At 43.8% G+C, this 22,662-nt stretch overlaps 8 protein-coding genes across 8 annotated transcripts; 3 read left to right on the forward strand and 5 right to left on the reverse strand.

Annotated features, from left to right (window-relative positions):
• Positions 1-3,071: 3,071 nt before the first annotated feature.
• On the reverse strand, positions 3,072-3,233 carry BDR25DRAFT_236790 (uncharacterized protein; the record flags this gene model as incomplete). Its single annotated transcript, XM_033685563.1, has 1 exon — positions 3,072-3,233. A coding segment is annotated over one exon (162 nt), but the record flags the coding sequence as incomplete, so codon positions are not given.
• A 1,335-nt stretch (positions 3,234-4,568) lies between these two features.
• BDR25DRAFT_236895 (heme peroxidase) lies at positions 4,569-5,645 on the forward strand (the record flags this gene model as incomplete). Its single annotated transcript, XM_033685568.1, has 2 exons — positions 4,569-4,806; positions 4,864-5,645. 2 exons carry the CDS (start codon positions 4,569-4,571, stop codon positions 5,643-5,645), a joined length of 1,020 nt encoding a protein of 339 aa, XP_033543444.1.
• A 1,051-nt stretch (positions 5,646-6,696) lies between these two features.
• Positions 6,697-7,618, forward strand: BDR25DRAFT_317593 (uncharacterized protein; the record flags this gene model as incomplete). Its single annotated transcript, XM_033691683.1, has 3 exons — positions 6,697-7,064; positions 7,368-7,446; positions 7,598-7,618. 3 exons carry the CDS (start codon positions 6,697-6,699, stop codon positions 7,616-7,618), a joined length of 468 nt encoding a protein of 155 aa, XP_033543445.1.
• Positions 7,619-10,556: 2,938 nt separating this feature from the next.
• On the forward strand, positions 10,557-10,943 carry BDR25DRAFT_306087 (uncharacterized protein). The gene has a single exon (XM_033690551.1). The coding sequence runs from the start codon at positions 10,634-10,636 to the stop codon at positions 10,880-10,882; it is 249 nt and encodes an 82-aa protein (XP_033543446.1). The 5' UTR covers positions 10,557-10,633; the 3' UTR covers positions 10,883-10,943.
• A 607-nt stretch (positions 10,944-11,550) lies between these two features.
• On the reverse strand, positions 11,551-12,693 carry BDR25DRAFT_268569 (putative acid phosphatase; the record flags this gene model as incomplete). Its single annotated transcript, XM_033687118.1, has 1 exon — positions 11,551-12,693. A coding segment is annotated over exon 1 (1,122 nt), but the record flags the coding sequence as incomplete, so codon positions are not given.
• A 725-nt stretch (positions 12,694-13,418) lies between these two features.
• Positions 13,419-15,089, reverse strand: BDR25DRAFT_345483 (uncharacterized protein; the record flags this gene model as incomplete). The annotated part of the gene is made up of 4 exons (XM_033694057.1): positions 13,419-13,580; positions 13,677-13,959; positions 14,101-14,618; positions 14,733-15,089. The coding sequence occupies 4 exons, from the start codon at positions 15,087-15,089 to the stop codon at positions 13,419-13,421; spliced, it is 1,320 nt and encodes a 439-aa protein (XP_033543448.1).
• Positions 15,090-16,131: 1,042 nt separating this feature from the next.
• Positions 16,132-16,718, reverse strand: BDR25DRAFT_345484 (uncharacterized protein). The gene is made up of 3 exons (XM_033694058.1): positions 16,628-16,718; positions 16,491-16,580; positions 16,132-16,435 (listed from the first exon to the last, which is right to left on the reverse strand). The coding sequence occupies exons 1-3, from the start codon at positions 16,648-16,650 to the stop codon at positions 16,234-16,236; spliced, it is 315 nt and encodes a 104-aa protein (XP_033543449.1). The 5' UTR covers positions 16,651-16,718; the 3' UTR covers positions 16,132-16,233.
• Positions 16,719-20,852: 4,134 nt separating this feature from the next.
• BDR25DRAFT_236863 (uncharacterized protein) lies at positions 20,853-22,346 on the reverse strand (the record flags this gene model as incomplete). Its single annotated transcript, XM_033685566.1, has 2 exons — positions 20,853-21,674; positions 21,726-22,346. 2 exons carry the CDS (start codon positions 22,344-22,346, stop codon positions 20,853-20,855), a joined length of 1,443 nt encoding a protein of 480 aa, XP_033543450.1.
• Positions 22,347-22,662: the final 316 nt, after the last annotated feature.

Here is a 22,662-nt window from a genome sequence, read left to right on the forward strand (position 1 = left end):
TATAGTAGCAACGTAGGAGGACGTCCTAAGATTAACTTTAAACTATACTAACTCTATCTACTTAGGCTTTTTTATAAAGGTATTACATACATATAAATAGCTACTTACTTTCTTAAAGAGTTTTAAGTCTATGTTACTTTTTATATAATTAAGCAGTAGTTTTAAACATAAAATGTAAAGTAACACCTTTTTACTAAGGTTAAAAATAGAGTTAAAAATTAAATCTAAGTGCTGTTTTTTAAAATTAGGCTTAAAAATTTAGATATACTTTATGTACTACATAATAAAAGCTTCTAAATTAGAAAATATACACTTATATAACTTTAATTTAAGCTTAGATTACATAAAAAAGTATAAAGTGTTAAATAAAGCTAGTAAGTAGATAAGCTTATATAATAACTTATTAGTTAAAAGCTAAAAAAAGGTGTTATTAATAAGTATAAGTAAAAGTATCTTTATATACACTTTTATTAATATAGCTATATTATTGCACAGGACTAGTTATTTTATATTTATTATATAATAAACTATAAAGTAGTAGAGCGCTGCAAGCGCAACCTGCAGCAACACTATAAAGAGTATATTATTCCTAGCCTAAACTTTATCTAGTCTATTAATAGCTATAGTAAGCTAAAACTGTACAGCGTAGAGATCTATGCATGTATTAACGTGTACTTACAATACATTATATAGATTTATGTTAGAATCTCTGCCTACACTACTATTAGCTGCCTTTACTAGTTTCTTAAGACACTTAAAGAAATAAAGCAGCAACTACATTTTATATAATCTAATTAAAAAATAAAGATAGTTATGCTAGTAAATACTTATTACTAGCTTTAAAAATTTATAAAGCCTAAGCTTTTATTTAATTAGTGCTACCTTTATAGCATAAGTATATTAAATTAGTAAATTAAAGCTTAGTAGTAGTAACTTTTAAAAAGCTTTTTTTTTTATTAGTAAGTTAGTATTTTATATAATACTTATTACTTTATTTTACTTTAAGTAGAATTACTTTTACTACTTTTAAACTTAAGGCTTCTTTTTAAAAAATAGCTTAGCTAATTAGCTTACTATTTATGCTATATATATTTTTATACTTTATAAGAAACTATATAGCTTTATATAACTATAAAACACATATTTAATTTAAAGGCAAAAAAACTGTCTAAATAATGTAGTTAAAAAGCCTTTTATACTTTATTACTATTTTAAAGCTTATGTCTAAAACTAGGCTCTTTTATTTAATGCTAATTAGCTTTATATAATTAAAAGAAGAGTTAATAGTTAGAATATAAATGCCTACCTCCTATAAAATATGCTTTAGTAGTGTAATAAGGTACTAGATTTGCTTAGATTTAACAGCGTAGCTACAGCTTACTTTAACTTTTAAGATTATACAACACTATATTTAGATGTTTATCTTTAGCTTTAAGTAAAAGCATAATACTATATCTAAAATAGTCTTTAGCCTATACTATCTCTACTTAAGTTACTTATTAGAGTGTAAAATTAGTAAGTAAAGTTTTATATAATATACTTAATATAAAAGTATTTAATTTAACTAGAGTAATTAAAACATAGTTTAAAATGTTAATCTTAAAACTAACTTTAGTAAAAAGATGCCTATTAATCCTAATCTAGCTTAGTAAATTTATATAGATGCAGTAACTAAGCTTTTATTTTTTTTATAGTATATTTAAATTTTTTATAGTTTCTTTTTTAGTTCTTTTTTTAGTTCTTTTTCTTATATAATATATAATCTATTATTACTATAAGTGCCTAAGATAAGTTTTATTCTACTATAAAACAGTCTTATAGTAAGTAGTCTACTAAATATAAGTTTTATTTAGACTATAGTGTTTAAATTTAACTTCTTACACCTATATAAATTATATAAAACAAAGAAGAGATAATTTGTCTAAAAAATACACTTAAAAGTGTAAAAAAAAAATGTTTATCTTTTTTATATAAGCTACTTTATGTACACTAGCAGAATTAGCATGTTAGCAGTTAATCTAGTGTACATCTTTACTTTTTATTTAAAGCTATATAATAGCTAAGCTTTCTATTCTTGTAATCCTCTGCTTTATATAATATAAAGTAATTAATAAGTGTAAGTAAATTAATAGTATTAAACAGCTATATATAATACCCTCTTATATATTAGCTAATATTTAATACATAGTAGATTAGACCTAGATATAGCTTTAGAACACACCTTTTATAAGCTATACTAAGTTTGTTAAAAATAGCCTTTTTAAAAAGCTTATATAATTTAATTTTTTAATTACTAAAGGCTATTCTAAACTATATTTTATTATAAATATTAGTAAAGATTATATTACACATCTTTTAAAAAGTGCTAAAAATTATTATATAATTAAAAACTTGCTAAAAAGTAGATACTTTAAAAAAGGCAACTAAAGCACAACTTTATACTTAGTATATAAGGTAACTATAGTAGCTTAGAATAAAATCTTTTTATATAAACCCTCTACTAAGTAGACTAAGGTTAAGAAGAAAAAAAAGCTAGTAAAAAAAAAAAAAGTTAAGTAAAAATTAAGCTTTATTAAAAATAAAAAAAATAAAAAAATGCTTTTATATAATTATAAATAGGCACTATCTTAGCTATTTAATATTAATTCTTAAGTGCCCTATTAGCTTTATAGTATTAAAAAGTAGTATGTTTTATATAATAATTTAATTTATTTTTTTTATTTACTAGCCTAGTTTAGTTTTACTGTTTAACAGCTACTTATCCTAGTTACTGCGCAGAGGTACAGGCCTTAACTAAGTGCTATAGACATCTCTACATAGCTAGGTGCTATAGATAACTCTTATAGCTAGGGCGCTTTACTACTTTTAAAAGAAATATTATACATACTTTAAGCTAAAACTATTATATTATTAGCTAAAGCCCTAGTAAGTTTATTCTTAATAAGAATAAGCTACTACTATAAACTATTACTAGCACTACTAATCCCTAGGTTATAGCCTAAACATAAAGGTTTACTAGCTAGCTTATTATTACCCTTTTCTTTTATAAAGCAGTAACTAGCATAGTTACGCTATTTATAATTGCTACATGCTCTGCTAAAGTGCCCCTTAGCGCAGCAGCACTCTAGGAACAGTTGTGGGCCTGAGACAGCGCCATAGCATGCGCTGCACAGGTTGTCCACTGCCCTTCTGCAAGATTGTATAAGAATAGCGTTAATATATAAAGGCCTATGTAAAGCTATTTAATAAAGGGATATACTGCTATATATAAACTCTACATCCTGCCCTAAAAAAGCTAGCAATGCACAGGCCTATAGACTATAAGCTAGTAGAGCTAGCTGCTGCTGTCCTACATGTAGGACAGGATTAACATTAGCGCTAGCTTAGTTAGCAGCAGTAATAGCAGCATTATAAAAAATAAAAGCTCTATTTTAAGTGTTAGCTTTATATAACAAAAGTAATTAAAATACTATAAGCTTAATGCTTACATTATTATTGTTATTATTATTGTTGCTGCTGCTGCTGCTGTTGCTGTTGCTACTGTTATTGCTATTGTTACTGTTGTTGTTGCTGCTACTGCTGTAGTAGTAGTAGATGTGGAAGAGTAGTGGTGGCGGTGAGTATCTACAATTATTGTACAACGCTGTAGTGAAGGCAGTCACTATAAAGAGCAGTTGCAATACAGTTACGTAAAACAACCCTTCACTCCTTAGATCTTTAAAAAACATTATACAAATGCGTTATAGTATGTTTTGCCTAGTAAAATACTATAGTGTTTTATACCTAAAATGCTCCTAAGCAATTAGCGATTAGTTTTTTCCCTTCACCAGCTAACAGTCCGCCGTACTCGGAAGCCAAGGATATAACCGATAGTCTTGTGTGATCTGGGCATCCCACGATGTTTTCCTCTCCCAGTAGAATCGATGAAGATCCCCAGAAAAAAGTGGCTGATTTGGCAAACAGGTTTTCTAGGTTAGCTGAATGCATCCTGAATACGAGCGCGCGAGGCCTTGCTATTACATTTTGTCCAACCAAAACTCTCAGGTCTATAGGATGTGTCAGTTGGTCTCCTGGTCGAAGGAGTGTGAGCAATGCAGCTGATATCTCGCAATGCACAGAATTCAACGCTTGGGCTAAGTCACTGGGAACGCTATCATATTCCTGGATGATCTTCCTTCGATCTTCGTGGCTTGACAGGCCTATCCAGAGTCGAACTTCCACTTAAGCTGTAGTTGCAGCAGCTAACTACAGACTCGAGAGGTAATGGTATGGCGATCTTTGCTCTAAGGGTCTCCTAGGCTCACCAATATCTATCGACCACACCTTTTCTGGGACGGTTGGATGTTTTGGCAGTCTGACAGACCCTGGTAGGAGCTCCCGCAGCAGTCAAAGTGGGAATGGGGTGAACTTGGAAGTGTGGAGGAAAGGGATCATCTTGAAATATATAAAATAGAGTCATTTATTCCCCTTGCTACCCTAGCAACATCCGGCCATTATTCATTTCAGCGACGAGCAGTCGGCTTCATTCGCGAGCAACTCTGCTCCGCATGTTCATTGCCCCAACAACTATGTTCCGCAAATTCGTACTAGCGTTGCCTCTACTGTCAGTGGTTTATTTAGCTATTGCCTCTCCTGTAAAGCAACGCTCTCCCGCCCCAGGCCTAATCGACGACCTCTTAAAAGGCGTTCTTTCCCCGATTGGACAGCTCATCAAAGACATCCTAAATGGGATCACATCAGGACAATCTGGAGAGCTGTCCTCCAAACCCTTAATCTGTTTACCATCCCTCGACGAATGCTGTGTTTGTAAGTGACCCTACAGTATCTTCCTACCATTTGAGATTTCCACTAATATTAATTCAGGGTGGGACGTATCTGCAGACCTCACATCGCGATTTAAAGGCCCCGACAGCCAATGCAACGACAACGCCCGCGCAGCCGTCCGTATGGGTTTCCACGACGCAGGTTCCTGGGACAAAAACTCGCTCAATGGCGGCGCTGACGGTTCCCTCTTAATGGATTTCGGCGAGCAAGATCGTCCTGAGAACAACGGACTCCAGAGCATCCGAAACATCCTGCGAACTGTGCAAGCCAAGTATAAAGTTGGCTACGCAGATCTCGCGCAATACGCACACAACCACGCCACAGTTACTTGCCCAAAGGGTCCCCGCATTCGAACATTCATCGGCCGCAAAGACGCCACTAAAGCTGCACCAACCGGTCTTCTACCAGACACCCGTGATTCCGCCGACAACCTGATTACACTCTTCCAAAACAAAGGATTCTCAGCCCACGACCTCGCCGCTCTGGTCGGCGCCCATTCCTCCGCAAAACAGCGATTCGTCGACCCTTCCAAAGCCAATTTTCCCCTCGACACAACCCCAGGTGTGTGGGACGTCAATTTCTACAACGAGACGTTGGAGAATCCCCCAGATAGCAGAATATTCGTGCTGCCGAGTGATAAAGCATTATCGACGCACCCGAAGATCACTGATGAATGGAACGCGTTTGTGGGGAATCAGCCGCATTGGAATGAAGATTATGCAAAGGCATATGTGCGGATGAGCTTATTGGGGGTAGATAATTTAGATGATTTAAGTGAGTGTACGAAGACTTTGCCCGTGGCGAGGGTGAACGGAGTATAGAGGATCACGGGGGGTGTCTTGTGGGTTTTTTGGGGGAGTTTGAGCCTCTGGGAATGGAATGGGATTTCCGGTGGGCAATACCTAAGCTTATCGGCATGACTTAAATGTCCACTGTCTATTACTCACGATATATTTTCGTTCGTTTCTAATTGAGGTCTTGTGAATCCGTCTCTTTCCTACTTGAAGCTAGCTCCCAGGCGTCCCAGAGATACCGCCTCCATGTTCTATTCGATTAACCAACGCCTCAAGATGGAGGTAGCAATACCGTTCTAGGTGACGTGGTTCCTTATTGATGTGTTCAAATTGAGCTGTACCACGAAACGGCGTTCCGTATTCTTCTCTACTTGGTATCCCCACCCTTAATATCTTTGAGGTTGGAAATACCACCTTTGCAGTGGAGACGACTTACCTTGAATTAGATTGCTACAATATCAGTCAATCGTGGCCCCTCCAATTAGAGAACAGAAAGAATAAGACTTTTTGGTTCGCGAGTTAAGACGACTCATTCTCTATCGCACTGGATGGGGTTTTACTAGAAGATATAGCGACCCATGCTGCTTTCTAGGATGGCATTGAAAACATCCCTAATAACTAACACCGATGTCTCCGAATTTCGCCATTCCCTGCTCTTCCACTCACCAATATTCGGCTTAGGCGAAGACCCGCGGAATTCAACAGTAGCCTTCTGTCATATCACGCAACAATACGTAGAGTCAAACGTCTCCTGTTCCAGAACAAACTGCAGCGTTGTCGCCATTCGCCAAAGCCTACGGCCGCATGCATCGTTGAACATCACCACACTTAGCTTTCCCTATTTCTTTCAAATTTCTCGCAATATTTCCCCACCGCAACGGGTTCCTATAAGAAGTCCCTGATATACTCCTCCGCCACCGAGTGCTACATAGCTAACCCAGCATCTCTTTTTTGCCGCGCCGTCGCTGGCTTCACAGCCGGCAGTATCAACCTCTCCACTATCCCGAAGGACCTCCTGGAGCTACGCCTTGCCCAGCTGCTCAACACTTACTACCTCGGCAGCCTGCAGCCTTACAGTATGGTCGGCACGTCTACGTCCGCGCTCGCGGAAAATATCTCCATCTCGGGAGTCCATGTGATCCTCCAGGAGGAGTATGTCTGCCACCGGGCCTATCTCGCCATGTATGTCTTCACTTCCGCGACCATGCCACTCCCCGCAGTAGTTGGTATGCTATTCAATCACCGTGCCGTCGGACCTGATGTCCTTGGCTATTGCTCCAGTTTGGCTAGTGATAATCCCTATATACGTGTACCACAGGGTGGCAGCGCACTTGATGGTATGGAGAGGGCGAAGTTATTGCGCAATTTACAGGTCAGACTTAGTGATGTGGGTTATATTGTGTTTACGGATGCTGGAATAGCTGTGAGACTTGTGAAAGAGGGACAGTATGTATGACGTTGTTGGCATGCATATCAGAAAGTAGCTTTGGTTTTTTTTTTTTCAGTAACCAAGAGAGGCAATCTCTGCAAGCCCTCGGAATTTGTTCATTCATTTCGTCTGTCGTTTTGTACCCGCAATCTCATATTGAAATATCGCGCTTTCGCATTCCTCTAGCCCCTTAAAGCACGCAGGATCTCTATTTACATTACAACTTCCATGCACGCGCGACCGTTCACGATTCCTCACACCGAACCAGCACTATGTTGAAGTCTTCTAGAAATTGCCTTCTTTCGCTTGACAGCTACTAGAGCTGGAATCTATCCTCCATGTCAGGGCTTCCAACGAGGCGTAGTACTGTACAATTGGGCGATTTTGAGGCCTGTACAGGTGAGATTTTGTGTACGTTCGTACAACAGGAAGGAGGAGAGGTAGGTGTACGTATTATAACTGTTACAGCTCACGTAATCTGTACAAGTAGTACAATTTAATTAAAGTACGCTGTACTCTAGTTAAAACAGCTAAGACTATAGGTCTTTAGAGACGCAAGATTAAGGTCTAGTTAACTATAAAATAACTAGTTCTCCCTAGTAACAAGAGCAGATAGGACTAGATAAGGCCTGTAAGGCAGTAAGAGGCGTGGATAGATAACTCTGCAATAGAAAATAGTCTAAAATAGGCATTTTTAAGACAACAGACAGATGGATAGATTAAAACCCTTAGAAAGAGATTTAAGTGTCTGTAGGCCTCCTGCTTGCTAGAGCCCTCCTACCCCTCTAGAACCCCTATATAAACTTCCTAAAAGGGTAATACAATCTGTACTATGTACTGTACCTAGGGCATTATTAAACGTACAGTACGGCTCACGAACTCGGTAGGTTCGTACTGAACACGTGACCGTTACGGTTCACTTTGTACGGACCGTAGTACGGCCCGTTGGAAGCCCTGCTCCATGTAGCTTCCAATAAGACCACAATTGTTGACAGCGACCCTTAAGCAATCCTGTAAAGTAGAGTTTGCAGTCTCCGTATTCTCAATTAGAAGTGGATGCCTTATTCTTCGAACTGAAATAACCTCCAAGAGAGGAAATTTGGTTTATGCAACATCAAGCCATTTCAAAACTCTCTGAGAGAGCCGGGAATAGTACCTGTAAAGCAAACAAAGAAGATCTCACAGAGTTTAGAGAGCGTCTGCATTTCAGAATAACGACGTAGTGAACCAAACGATGGATGATGACTCTGAAAAATGCCTTAAACGATAGCGTCAACCTCGATACCTAACGCAATCCTAGGCACTTTCGTTCCGGTTCTCATCCAAACAACCATGCAATGTCCAACCAACCTACTGCACTAGTATGGCGGCTAAAGAGCTGGGTTATTAAGAACTCTTAACATAGGGTGCAGATGTATGCCAGCACCCGGAGAAAGAAGCCCTGTACCATCTCCCGGTGCCATCTTCTCCATGCTCAAGAACCTCTCTATTCGAATAGTGGCCTAGAAAAAGTAAGACGCATGATCATCAGTTGAGCATCAGCCTCTGTCAAACAGCTGGGCCGGGAAAGAAGATCTGCCATCTCCCCCCTGCAGAAAAATAACCCAGGGATAAATCCCCCCACGACTCTAGACAAATCTCTGCCACAGATGACTTACGCGAGTGGCTTCGATGGACACATTGGCAAACAGCCGGGGGAATTCATGGCTCACCATCGCGAGATCTTACAGGAACAAGTATCACAGATGTGTCCCGTTGCAGAAAGTCAGCACGTAGCCTGGAGACCGCAATACCTCTACGCCCCGTGGCTCTTGCATTTCGGCTAGAATAGCACCCCCATGCGTTATTGGTGGGAAGGTAACTACGAAGAGCGTTTGAATGGGGGTGGTAGAGTTTGAAAAGATATTTCTATGGCAGAGCCGCGCATTTTACACAGTTACCGTAATAATGCTAGGGGAGGCAGAGAGTCGAGAGAGAAGCTAGGAAGATATAAAAAGGAGTGAGACCATATTGTATGAAAAAGAAGGACTGAGAATACGTTGATAAATTATCCGTATATTTGAATTATGATAGGTAAGATCTTCTCTATAGTGCTTAAATTGACTTGGGAACACATGCAACCATTGTCCCCACTAATTATTACCGAAGTGGTAGCGATGGTGAATCTGGCAGCATTCTCAGATCTACGCGACGGAAACTGCAGCTGCAAGTGCGGTTTACGAAGCTTGCTTTAATAACACCTTTATCCTCGCGTTGGCCTAAAACTCTTTTAAAGTATTCGGAGATGATTTTTTAATTGACGTCCTTCTATGTACTCAATCCTGTCCGTCATCAGCGTTTCCATCAGGAAGTAGTACGATTCGACTCAGGCTTTCTAGACAAGTTACGTCTCACTTATCATATACTTTTGTTTGCTTCACCTAACAGCAGGGGTTAATACAATTAAGTTACAGTTTAATTAAAGCTGCTTGTACTTCTTAACTTTTTACTAAAAGTTACAACGTAACTGTTAAAGCTTTTAGAGTAGTAGGGTCTCCTTTACTCTTAGTATAGCACGTAAGGTTATTTAATTTACTAAAAACAACCTTATAATATAGCTAGTTCTTCTAGAGTTGTAAAGCTTTAATTATAGAGCCTAAGAGATAGTAACTGTTCTTTTCCTCTTGCTAAAGGCTCTCTTGCAGTCGCAGCTTGTGGAAATTAAGTGCCATTTTAAAGAGTACAGGATAGTCGCGCTAACCAACCTAGAGCCACTAATCTAGAGGTTCCCTATACAAGGGACTGTCATCTTTTGCTATAATAAGGTCGTCTAAAAGGTTGTTGTAGTACAGGGCAAGCTCTAAGGCTACACTGACATGTAAATAGTGGCACAAACACGCTCCCCTGGCCCTTACGCGCGTTAGAGACTGCAACCTTAAAAAATTCTACCTTAATTATATACTGCTTACTTTTAAGCCTTATTAATTAAATTGTAACAGTTAAAAATGTAGTTACGTTTGTTTGCCTCACGTGATTGTAGGTGGAGCAAAAGTATTAATCGTACTACTTCCTGTTGGAAACGCTGTCCGTCATTGGAAACTACGGCGGGTAATTCAAGACGGCAACAGCATCTTTTAACGTTCTCCATCATTCTAGCAAATGGTATAACAGATCAAGAGATTTCATACATAGGCTCTAGCAAGGCTACGCCTCACGTTAGCCGAGAGGGTGCAGTATAATCTAGGCACACATTCCTAAATCGACATAGTGGGGTATTCAACACTTTCAAGCCGACCAACTGAATCAAAATCAGTGGGGATGATGGCACAGCACCCCCATATATCTCAGCGTCTGCGCTCGCACCTGAACGAATATCATACCCAGAAGTATCGCGAATTTTTGGACCCCTGACTCCCGCGACATCCAGACATGGCTCTAACCATGCTATGGGCTGATAGGCCAAAGGGACGTAGCAATGACGCCTTATTTATATCCACAAATTTAACGAAAAAAGAAACATAGACAATAAATGAAGATACACGTGCTTCCAACCACCCCACACCGCCCTCTCTAGTCCGACCGCCCAGCCCACCACATCACCAACGAAATGGCCTTCGGCCACAACCCCATGATCCGGGACCTCAACGCACTCTCCCTGCAAGCTCCACACATAAACCCGAACACGCAACAAGCCTCCGATCTTCTCTCCCTCTCTCCATCATTCTCCTCCTGGATCCTACATCACCAAAATCTCGAAGAGCTACAGATGCTCTCAGGCTTCGAAGCTGTTCCTGGAGTGTCGCCGAACGCTTTCTATGGAAACTTCGAACAGTATCACTCTTTTCAGAAGGCCTGAAAAGGTTTAATGGGGGTGCGAAGAAACGGCTCATGTGGAGCATGACGGAAAAGGCTTCAAACGCTCCTGTAAGATTTTGCGGAACCCCTATGTCAACATCTTCGCGATAAGATTCGTACGCTGTGAGTGCTTAACTGCGTGTCTTCAGAGGTCTCTCTCAATTACTTAAAGTATAGCAGGACTGTGAAAAGGGGGCCGCTAATCAGAATCCATTTGTTGTTCTGCCAATGGCTGTGCGGCTTTGTGATTCAACATCCCAGGGCGGAAACGATTGGCCCAAGATGCCGTGGGGAGCTGCTTGGGTGGTGTATTGGATGTCGTCTTGGAAGCGTCAGGGCTCTTGGAAGTTTTTGCCATGTGATACGTATAGGAAGCCAAGAAGTTAAGCCTTGTGGGAAGGCAGAGAAGGGGAGTTGATGGATGACGGCCATTCTGAGTATTGGTATTTTTGGAATAGGGTTCTGCTCAATACCCATGAATCCAACATGCTTCCGAGCGTAAAATCGATGAACTTTTCGATCTCCTTACGCACAGCCGAGAATCACCGCCAAAATCGCAAAGGTTAAGAACCACATATCAACATCAACCCTAATTCCCGCGCCAGTTTTACTCGGCTTCGGTGTCGCCGTTCCCGTTCCCGTCGTACTCGGCTGCCCCGCTTTTGTCGCACTTCCACCCACATTATTCCCACTCATCTCATCTACCGGATAAGGCCACGTATAATTCATCGCTCCCTTGCCATCCCCCCATACCCTCTTTACACCCTCCCAGACCCCATTCCCCGCCGCACAAGCCTCTTGAGTCTCTGGCCGCGGCCAATTGGGGACATATCTGCGCTTGGACAATGGACCAGGGTATGTGGTGTTGAAGTACAAATTCTTGGGATCAACATTCCAGTTCACATAGCCCGTAGCGTTAGATACTAGGGAGAAGATATTAGCGCCGCAGTCCCAGCGACCTAGACTCGGTAGACCCCAGTTAGCTTGCACAGTGCTGAGAATGGAGTAGTGGGTGTAGAACGTGTTGTCTTCGGTTCCGTGGAGCGAATCGGGAATCGCATTGCCGAGAAGGATGGTGAAGATGTGGTTTTGAATTGGATAGCGGTGGTTTTCGTCGAAGGTGAGGAGGATAAGAGTGGAATTAGAGATGAATGACGTATTTGCTAGGAGTGGAGTCAGGAAGGAGCGAGCCCAGGTTGCAGCGTGGGGCAGTGAAGTGTCGTGGCCGTCGTTCGTCATGTTGGGGGTTAGGAAGGACCATTGCGGCATCTTGTTTCCCCTGATATCTTCGTCTAGTGACGTGAAGTTCTTGATGAGGCTTGGCCTCGTTGCGTTGCTTGTTACCGAGCCGTAGAGTATAAGTGGATTATGCTTTCGAACGTAGTTGTCTGCGCCATTTTCCTGGTTTCTATATTTCTCCCCCTGAAACCCTGCATATGGCATCCCTTCCATATAGCTCCCCCAAGAAATCCCTTTCATATCCAGGAGGTCGACAATAGTCGATATGTTTGAAGGTAAGCTGTAGAAATCATCACTATCCATTCCGAACGAATCTCCTCCCACTGCAGCAAGATAGTTTGGCTGGCTTGGATGGGTCAAGGCCCAAAAGTTGGTTAGTGCAATTCCTTGGGTTGCTAGCCACTTCATGTCTTCATTCCCTGCAGCGACGTCGTAGTCTGTATTTTCGAGCCATATTTGGATGATGCGGTTAAATGCTTTGCCCGGGATGTTTGATGTCGGGGAGAGCGTTGGTGCTGATGCTTGAGATGCCGAGAGTTCAGAAGGGGACATGTTGATGGTGGACTGCGCTGGACTTGGTGGATACGTCGTTGTTGCTGAGAAGACAGGTTGCGGGATGACCAATGCGAGAATGAGATATGGTAGCATTGTGATCGGAGGATTGCAGGAAGGACATCAAGTCAGGGTAGAATTTGAAAGAAGATGGGCGTCATGAAATCTAAAGGAAAGCCTTGCCCAAATAATGTCGAAATAATTACCCTACGATTTTCGCCTCCCAAAGTCGTGACACAATGAATAGGTGCGTCGGAGAAGCCGAACCACAACGAAGGACCGCTCAGGTTCCTTGATAACTGTGCGATCTGTACGGAAGTTGATAGTTATAATAATAGAGCTTTGACTAGACTAAGGAGTAAAAACCTTTCAAACAAAGATCATGCACTACCCATTTCAGCTTTGCGGGGTGGTTCGAGGGGGCACAACCCCACAGTTCCACTGGCGGCTCCACATGACAAACGCGTAGCATCTGATTGGTGGAGGCGTGAGAGCTGAAGATGTCAACACCAAAGATCCTTCAGCATTCCAGCCGTGTGTTTGAGGATCGCATTACTTTGTAGTTCTAGCGCTAAGAATGCTGACAAGCACGTCACGACTTTTATTCTCGAAAGACGTTCATACAGAGCTATGGAAAGCACGATGTCAGTTCAACAATGTATATTATTTTTATCGTTTCATCTAAGGGTATCGTCTAAATGTCCCATGATTGTCTACCTCACTCCCACCATTCGTACTCCCACCATTCAGGGTATTTTCGAAGGATCCTTCGGCCAATTCGCCGCAAAAGCAGTCCATGGCGTCCCGCGCATAACGTTATTCCCCTTTTTATCACTTTCGTAAAGCTTAGGCTCGAAGCCTTGGACAGCAGCCCAGCTCCAAAATAGGCGGCGCCAGTAACATGTTACCTATCAAACTCGTCAGCCCAATCTAGTCTCATCTCATCTCATCTCAGCAAGTAGGCGGGAAGCGGATGGGAAGTCGGAAGCAGAGGAGTAGCGTACCGCAGCAGGCGTCAAATACCGTCTCGCAAAAGTCTCATAACTATTCCGCGCAATCTCCTCCGCCTCGACGTCGTGTTTCTTATAATATTCCATGGCAGACTCCAAGTTCCCGAAATTGTCTGACGCCTCGATGAAGTTGATTTCGGGGCCTGAAAGCTGCATTAGATGTGTGTGGAACTCCTGCCACTGAAGCGGATGAGTTATCAGTGCTGACCGACAGAGTTGTAGGTATTTCAGCCGGCCTGAATAGGATGTTCCTTCGGTTTGCACGGTGAATTTGTACCTGCAGGTTGGCTGTCAGTGCTGTTCGGTAGAGTATCGTCACCTCTCTTCTGTCATTTGCCTTGCCACTGGATTGTAACCTCCGAATGCGCAGCATCCATCCATTCCACCCAGAAAACATGAAATGCTCTAATCCACATACCCACAAAACTCCCTCAAATTCATAACATCCTTGCTATTCTCATCCGTCGCATTATTAATAACCACCGGTTTAACATCACTCCAGCTCTTCCCTTTACTGATCCTCACCAACTCCTCCCTCAACCTCGCCATCTTGATTTTCCCCCTCCACACCACCCTCGGATCCTTCTGCGCCCACGTCCGCGCCATTTCCGTTTCGGCAATCTCCCTTCGAATGCTATTCCAGCTTGGCGCATGCGTGTAGTTCCAGCTCCAGTACGCATAATTCGGCATCAGCCAGATGTCGTCGTAAGTGCGGCCATCTTGACGTGTGTAGCCAAAGAAGGTGCCGTGGGCGTTGGAGCGGCGCGGGAGGTCGTCGAGGGAGAAAGAGAATTCGATGTTGGGGACTGAGGGGTCGGAGGGAGAGGACGTGGTTAGGGAGCGATCAATTTGGGCAAGGGTACCCAGGATGCGTTCGCGTTCGTTGCCGTTAGTGACATAGCAGCGCTCGGGGAGCCCGGAGTCGATTACGAAAAGCTGGGGCAAGTCAGTCAGCCAGTCAATTAAATAGTCGTTTTACGATCCTCGAAGAAGTTTCTATGTGTTATGGGAATCGTGGAATGGAATTTCATGGAAACGGTTGTACTATACCTCTCCCTCATAGATCATAACCCTTATCATGCACCTCCCCTGCTTAATCTCAATGTCCCCCAACTCTACCTTCTTCCCCTTCCTCCTCTTCACATTTTCCTCCAAACTATGATACAACCTCGGAAACGCAATATCGCACTGCTCATTACTAAACGTGTGCAAATTGGCATGCAAATCAGGATCGAACTGCCACGAACTCGGAATGTACGAGAGATAGTGGTGTGGAGGCGACCATAGCGACCAGAGCTGTGAGAGGATTATAAACACACATATGCAGAATATGAGTGTGGTGAACGAGTGGCGTGGGCGGGTGTAGCCCTTGTAGATTTTTATGGGGGAGTAGCCTTTGTAGATCATGATGGGGACATTAAATTAACGACCGGCTTGGGGGACGTGAATCCAAAAGCAACAAGTATTAAGCAATGAACGAGAGTGTGAGCGAACGGACGCGACCGCCGACGACGACAAATTGTAATGTTAACAGCGCACAGAAGAAGAGAAGGGAAGAGAAGCAAAGCACAAGAGATGAACAAGCCTCGAAGACCCTGAGCCCCCTCTTAACGTGGCCCTGCATGCCTGAAATAAGCCTTTCCAACATTTTGGATCTTTCCAATTGATTCCCGCATCTAGAAATCCCCAAGATCCGCTAACCTTTTCTAGGCTTCCAAGCACTACGCCGCATGTGCCCCAATCCTATCGGAGCATGTGCCAAGGTGTCTTCAGGGCCTTATCTTCACGCAATTGATGCAGAACTACCGGATACGAGCGTGATTTTGATAGGAGACCATGTGCGGTTCACGATGCGAGCCGTGAGTGGTTGAAAGGATCACTTGCGGAAGCTGCTGTCAGGCTGCCTGACTAGCGATCTACGGTTAGCCACCATCGTGTTCAGCGCGTTACCCGTCATGCAAGAAATGCGCGATAGTGGGTTGTTGTTGGTTTTGTAGGGGCCAGACTCTTGTCTAATTTAAGTACGAAACAAGCCCCCAGGATGAGCGGCGTCATTCTGCGACGCTTTCTCCGTCTCACGCAACAGCGAGCGGAGGGATATGGAGGAGTATGTGGGAGAGGGAACAAGCAATCGCCATGCAAATTTGGACCCTGGAGTGAGGTTGTCGATCGCGTTGGCAGGAGCTTGATAAGCTTAAGGATTTGCGCGAGGCGGGGCGGGAGTTTAAATGCAAAAGGAGTATCGCAATCACGTTCAAAAAGGAGGATTTGCGATTGCGATTGCGGCTTCTGAGACTGACCTGTGCACGACGGTTGGCGGCAGTCAGTAAAAGGGGTGTTTCATGTGACGACAGGATGCAACGGTGTGCCGGCGTGGTGGAACACAATTTTCTAGCCCTCGAAGCACGAGAAAGCTTGACTTCACGACTTTCCTCATCGGTAAGGGTGTCGCGATACATATAAATTTCCAGTCTATTTTCTATCAGCACTCAACACCAAATCCTTCGTACTGTTCTTTCCTGCTTCCTTCAGTCTGCTCTCTTTGCTTTTTCTAAACAATGGGAGTGCTCAGGATCTCCTCAATAGCCTTCATTGCATCTGGTCCCATCTTATCCACACGACTGAGCTCCTTTCCATCCTTGTAGACAATCGCAGTTGGGACATTCTCGACCTTGAAGTGTTCCTTGGCCATGTGATGTTTGCCGACGTCGAGAGAATAGGCATCGGTGGTGTCGGCGAACTTCTTGGCATTCCTGAGAAGAGCTGTTAGTCCCTGCTGGTAGAACTGGGGGCCATGAGGGTTCGTACTCCGTCGCTGGTGGTGGGATAGCGCCTTCATAGGCATAGATGAAGACGTAGCGGTCCTTAGTCGCGAGGGCAGCGTCGAAGTCTGCCTTACTGCTAGATGTCAGGACTATATGCGATCGACGCGTTGGGGAAATTACTTGTTGAGTTCCTTGTGGGCCATTTTGAAGAATTGAAGCAGTTGGTGGTACTTTGCTTGGATTGACTGGTGTCTTGTAGATGAAGTTGATACCGAAGTGAGTTGTTCCTCAACCTCGATTACTCCCACCCTCTTATATACACCATCCAAGTCCCCACGTTTTAGCTCCGCCCCCAGAATCAACAAATAACATGTCTCGGAACCTCAAACCAGCCTAGAATGAACATAAACGGGTTCCTGCGCTGAACGCCTCAGGCGGTCGCTGGGCCGTGATGCATTGCCTGCGGAGACCCGAAGAAAGGCGGAAGATTGACCAACCGTCGCGAGCCAACCCGCACATTACGTGATGACATCCCCCTGTAGACTTCTCCGCGTTCGAGTATCGTACACATACGAAATCGCGGATGTCGAGCTGAGCACCTCTTTGGTTTGGCTGGGTGCGACGGTCTTCGGATGGAGCTAAGCACCGGCACTGTCGGAGACCACGAAACTGAGGTCCGCTTGCTCCAGGCACTGGTCAAAGAGATGTTTGGGCGAGCAGACCGAATACGTCGGCGTAAGTTGCAATTCTCTTGCCGATGATGAACGTGGTGCACGATGAGACGCGGACGTGGGAGGAGAGCTCCAAGGCTGAGTCAGACCAAGTGGCCAACGTCCTTCCGAGACAACTTGGGGATATTCAAGGCTGTGCTTTTGGCGAGCAGAATGGCCACATTGAGCTGACCTGCAACGAGTTTGTCGTTTGAAAAAGACTAAATGTTGTTGCGGAAGAAGATTGGAAACCTGTACCAAGGTACGCACGACTTTCGCGCGAGCGCACGTGACCGCAGAGGCAACAGCATCCAATACTGACTTGCCAAATGTTTACTCCTTGAATAGCATTCCTGATTCACTACCATCTAGGAACCAAATCTTTTAGCCTGGCTGGGATGACGCATCACGGTCTGGGGGATTGTGCACAACGAGAAAGCCAAGGAAGAGGAACGTTGTGACTAGGTAATCATATAGTGAAGTGAAGTGTTTGAAGTGCACCTTTGCCCCCTTGAGAGATATTAAAGCCCAGAGCCTTTCATATTTATCGCTTGCCTGGCAAAGGCTCAGCTCCATTGCAAAGGACCATTCACGATGACATCTCCGGAAATCTACGTGCAAGATCACATCCTTCCGCCCAAATTTGTGCAACATGGGCGTGAGGAATCCAAAATCGCCTTGCTGGTAGAAACGTAGTGTTTGAAAAAAATATCGTGTCATTACGCATGGCTTACGTCTCCTAGCACAGAGTCTATCATTACGCTTTGAATTCATGGAATGGAATGGAATAGAATAAACGCTACTATTCCATTTCTTCCTATTATGACTTCTTTTGGAGCGGGAAATGCCTCCGAAGCAATTCATCTGTCCCATGAAGCGAATGCAGCGATGGCCGAGCTGTGGAATAAACATCCGTCTAAATTGAGCCTCTTATCACCTTTCCCTCACAGGAGAATATGCCGGCGTGCATGCAGGAGATCCGATATGCATTGGAGGTATTGGGGACCAATCGGGTTCTGTTATCCACTAGCTATGGAGAGAAATATCTGGGCCATTGAGAGCTCCAGTCAGTGTGGTAAGAACTTGCAGCTCATGCTGTACTGCTATTTATCCATCCAACATAGATGGCGCTGACTAGGTGATCAAAGACCCTTTCTCGATGCTTCGCCTTATATTAGATTGCCTACATGAGACGAGGAAGTTATTCACCTCACTTTGTCGTGTAGATTCTGTAAATATTTTGACTCCAGCAGTATTCTGCCCTATAGTAGTTGTATCCTTCTATACGTCACCATTCGTGCTGCGTACTTAAATATCCAGATGCGGTTATTTGATAGGCCAGCTGGCGAGTTCTGGAGGAATGCAAAACATTTTATTTGATATTGCGCTTGTTGGTTACCAGGAACAGCTGCAGCTACTGCTAGATATTGCGCAACCTGAAAATATGCTGTATGGAACAGATTTCTCCTTCGCACGAAATGACACCGGGGCACAGCGGTCGGCGGATATTGCAAACATTTAACACGAACGCGGGTTGGCGGCACAGGCTGGTTGGGAAGCGGCGGAAACATTGCTTTCTCGTTTCCGGAGGGTTCGGGAGGTTATGGAGCCTACAATGACAGAAGGACACCACAGCATCTTCTTTTCTCTTGCCTTTCATATACAATGAATGGAAGCATGATAGGAGTGCTAGGTATTATTCTTTACTGAAATGAGTAACATTTAGGTGAGTAATTTCTGTATATCCGTTTGCAAGAATTGTCTGTAATTTATTGTTGAATCGACTTCAGGAAAGCTAGAATGCGATTACACAAAGGTGTGCCGTCTATACATCACCTCAAAATGCAGCTCCGGTAAACTCACGTATATGCATCGCCGCTCGGGGTTGACGATACTCACATCCCATTGGGCTTGAATAACCTCTTCCTAGTGCTCATAACGCGCTCGTCTGGTAATATCACCAGAGTGGCCTCTCGCCTCCAACGAAGGAACAGATGGTATGTCCACCGAGCTACTCTTTACCCTAACGACCCTGCTAAATATGTTGTATTCACCCTGTAATATAAGGCTACTAGACTTTTCAGAACTGTGTTCTCTGATCAATGGTAACGAGACGAGCAGTAGTGAAGAGTGAGTGCCCAACTGAACTTCTTTGCGTGTTGCATGATTTGGTTGATTGCTGGGCGAACAAGAGCAATAATCGTGAGGGGTGCTTCAAGCATGGAAAGATTCGCAGTGGTATCGTGCGCCCTCGATTGGTTAGTCCGTGAAAAAGATATTAGAGGATGCGCTCAACGTACAAGTTGGGTCAGACCCCGGACTAACAGTTAGGATTCCCAGGTTCTTGAATATGAATCCAAAGCGTACGAGAGCTGGGAAATCTGAGCTAATGGGGATCAGCCAGAAAGGCTGCTTTCGAGCTTGGCGATAATTCACCAAGAACCTAGCTGGGATTCTAATGAGACAAGCATCTTTGTGGTGCTCAGCGTTAACGTCCAAGTGATTGACATTTGCCGTAATAGAATCGTGATGCCAATAATTGGATTGATCGGCCATACTGCGTAATAATACGTAATTCTACTCGCGGGATAGCCCGAAATTATTGGACCAGGTCTTTCCTGCAGGATGACAAGCAAAACAAGTCAAGATCTCAGATAGAATCTACCAGAGTACCACAATCATCCTGAGCGCCCAGAGAGTGTAGAGTATGTGCTGAGAGACATAGAAGATGCGACTTCACAGCTTGAGAGCGGAGATATTGATGAAATTTCTAGCGGGGAAGTACAATGCGACCATCTGGTGAGATCCGAGTATGATGTCCTTCGCTGGCTACATGAGAAGCATGAACATGTGTTTCCCATAATAAGTAGTCACCCACCATACCATGGTTGCGAGGTAGGATTTCGAGAAGATCTACTAGTCTGGGGTTTGTATCTGTTGGCCCCATTCAAGCTACTGAAACGTTTCGAGTCTTGTGAGTTTAAGTTCGCGGCTCCATCTGTGACTTGGCACAAGAGGGGCGATGAGTACCAAATACCAGTGTCGCAACACTTGACCGCGATTCAGCTTCTCTCATCGGACTTTGTGCATATTGTGTTTGACGCCACGCCGCATACTGGCTATTCCCCCCGTTAGTTGGGTACCGGTGGGTTTATGCGATCCCGTGGACGGGTTGTGCAACAGTTGTTCCTGGCACCTGGCTTAAGAAATAAAGGACTATGAATTTATGATAAAGGGTATGTGGGACTTTGAAACGAATCGTAGTCGTCTTTGCCCCCTTTTGGACGGTACGACGAGGCTTCTGAGAATCCCTGTGCGTGAAATTCTGTCATAAAAGTGTAAAACTCAGCGCGATCAGAATATTCTGCATTTTTCTATGCCACTCATTGCATCTAGGATCCACAGAAGAATTAGAGGATATCCGTAGCTATACATCCATCATAGTCACTCCGAAAGGGTGGAGCCTGTCTCCAACAACGGCATGCTTTGATATAAAATACTCGATGCGATCCATCTCTTCATCTTTAAACTCACAAAATTTGCATTCTTGTGCGGGGGGATGGGAAAACACTGGAGCCGTACATTTGGAGAATTCTAGATCTGAAGAATGAAATTCCCCATCACTATATAAGACTCCTCCGAATACGTTTTAGGATTTTACAATGAATTCATCCAACCAGAATTCTTCTCTTTACCTAGGTATCCCCGGCAAATTTACTCTTCCCACCATCAGCCGTAACTCTCATCCTCGTCCTGAACCTCGCATACCCACCCTCCATCCTCACAATCTCATTTCCCATCATATCCACAGCCGCTGTGGGACAAAATAGCAAGCTTTCCCCCAACCTTAACTTTACAATCTTCTGAAATGTAGCTAAATCGCCTTCCAGCCGCTTCCCCCCCTTTAATTCCGCTTTTTCAGTCTCCGTGCCTTCTTCCTTCTTTGCAGCAATTGAGTTTAGAAAAAGGCCCGCAACATGTTTCTTCAACACATCAAACCAAGCGGGGCTCGTGCACCGATGAACCATGATGATGCTACAAAGATCCAGCAGTTTAGGGTTGATGGTGGGTTCTTGTGTGGCAACCACAACGCGTGTGGCCTTGTGCCGTTGTTCACGAATAGTCTTTAGCAGCTTATCTGTAAATACTTTCGACGCGTTAGCGTCTTCAGCCATATAATTATGGGCTTCATCCAATGCGATGATCTTCCCACACTGGGTTTGCGAAATGAAGACTGAAAGACAAATGTCGAAAAGGACACATGCGGAATCGGCATCGACGACGGGATCGGTGAGGTCGATGATAGTGAGGGTTCCGGGCTTGCCTATTAGGAAATCCTGAGTTTTCCCTGATGTGGTATGTATAAAGGATTCCAAAAGCTCCATGCGCATTTTGAGCGGACCACTTTGCCGATCTTGAAATGTCTCGGCGCACGCTCTTCTGCAGAATTCAGCATAGTTGAATGAACCAAGGCCTTTAGTTTTCATCGCCATTTCCCGGATAATCTTCATAATAACCTTTCCCCGTGTTAATTGAGTGAAGTGTGAGAGAGAATGAAGCATACTGACCTGCATATATAATGGTAAGTCGCCGTCCTTCCCTACCGCCATTAATGTCTTCACCCTATCAGTATTCATGTGTTTCCCTAGCAATCGCAACTCTTCCACCTGGATGTTGCCTCGCTCCTTCGCTATTCTTTTATATTGTTCGGTGAGGTTTGCAGAATTGCTCGGACTGACCAACACGGTTGTCGGGATCTCCGAGCACAAGTATGCTGCTTCGCATACGCCGCTTCCTTCACATCTATCGTAGTGGAACACTAGTCCAGCTAGCGGCTTGGGATTCTTGCCGATTTTCTTGATTTGCGCAGTATCGCTAAGGATACAGTTCTCAAGCATACAAGACAGTGTATGCGACTTTCCGGAACCTTGGGATCCGCACAAGAAGGCAGACCATGGCGAGTTGGTATTAAGTAGGACTGGTTTATGGACTCCCTTCACATCTTCAGTAACATGGCCTAGAACGGCATATTGCGGAAGAGCATGTTGGCGATCTTTCGGCGCAATATACCCGGGGGTTTGCTCGATTTTAGGTGCACCAGCGTTGTCCTGTATGGTGGAGAGGTTTGTCTTGACATCCCACCATATTAGTGGTGCCATTCGCAACTCCTCCCGGTTGAATGCTAACATATCGCCATCGCCAAGTGTATCCTGTTGGTCTGGTGAAAGAAGTGACTGGTAGAGCTGGAGCTCACTGGTATCACTGTTTGTAGACATGGTTTTAGATGAAACCATCTTACTTTGGTCTTTGATAGATAGTATCCTTTTACAAGAACAGAAACGAGGCTGGGTTGGATTTCCCTAGGGTGTGCGAAAGGAGATAGAAGAGGAGATGACAGGAAGGGTGGTGGATGCGGATATTCAGATTTGCTCGGTGCAGTAGCTGTTATTATATGCTTGGTGGGTTTGTTTGATGTGAAAGAGAAACGAAAGATTTCTTGCGAGC

This window comes from Lindgomyces ingoldianus (genome assembly GCF_010093535.1).
Source record: "Lindgomyces ingoldianus strain ATCC 200398 unplaced genomic scaffold BDR25scaffold_33, whole genome shotgun sequence".
Classification (NCBI taxonomy): Eukaryota; Fungi; Ascomycota; class Dothideomycetes; order Pleosporales; family Lindgomycetaceae; genus Lindgomyces; species Lindgomyces ingoldianus.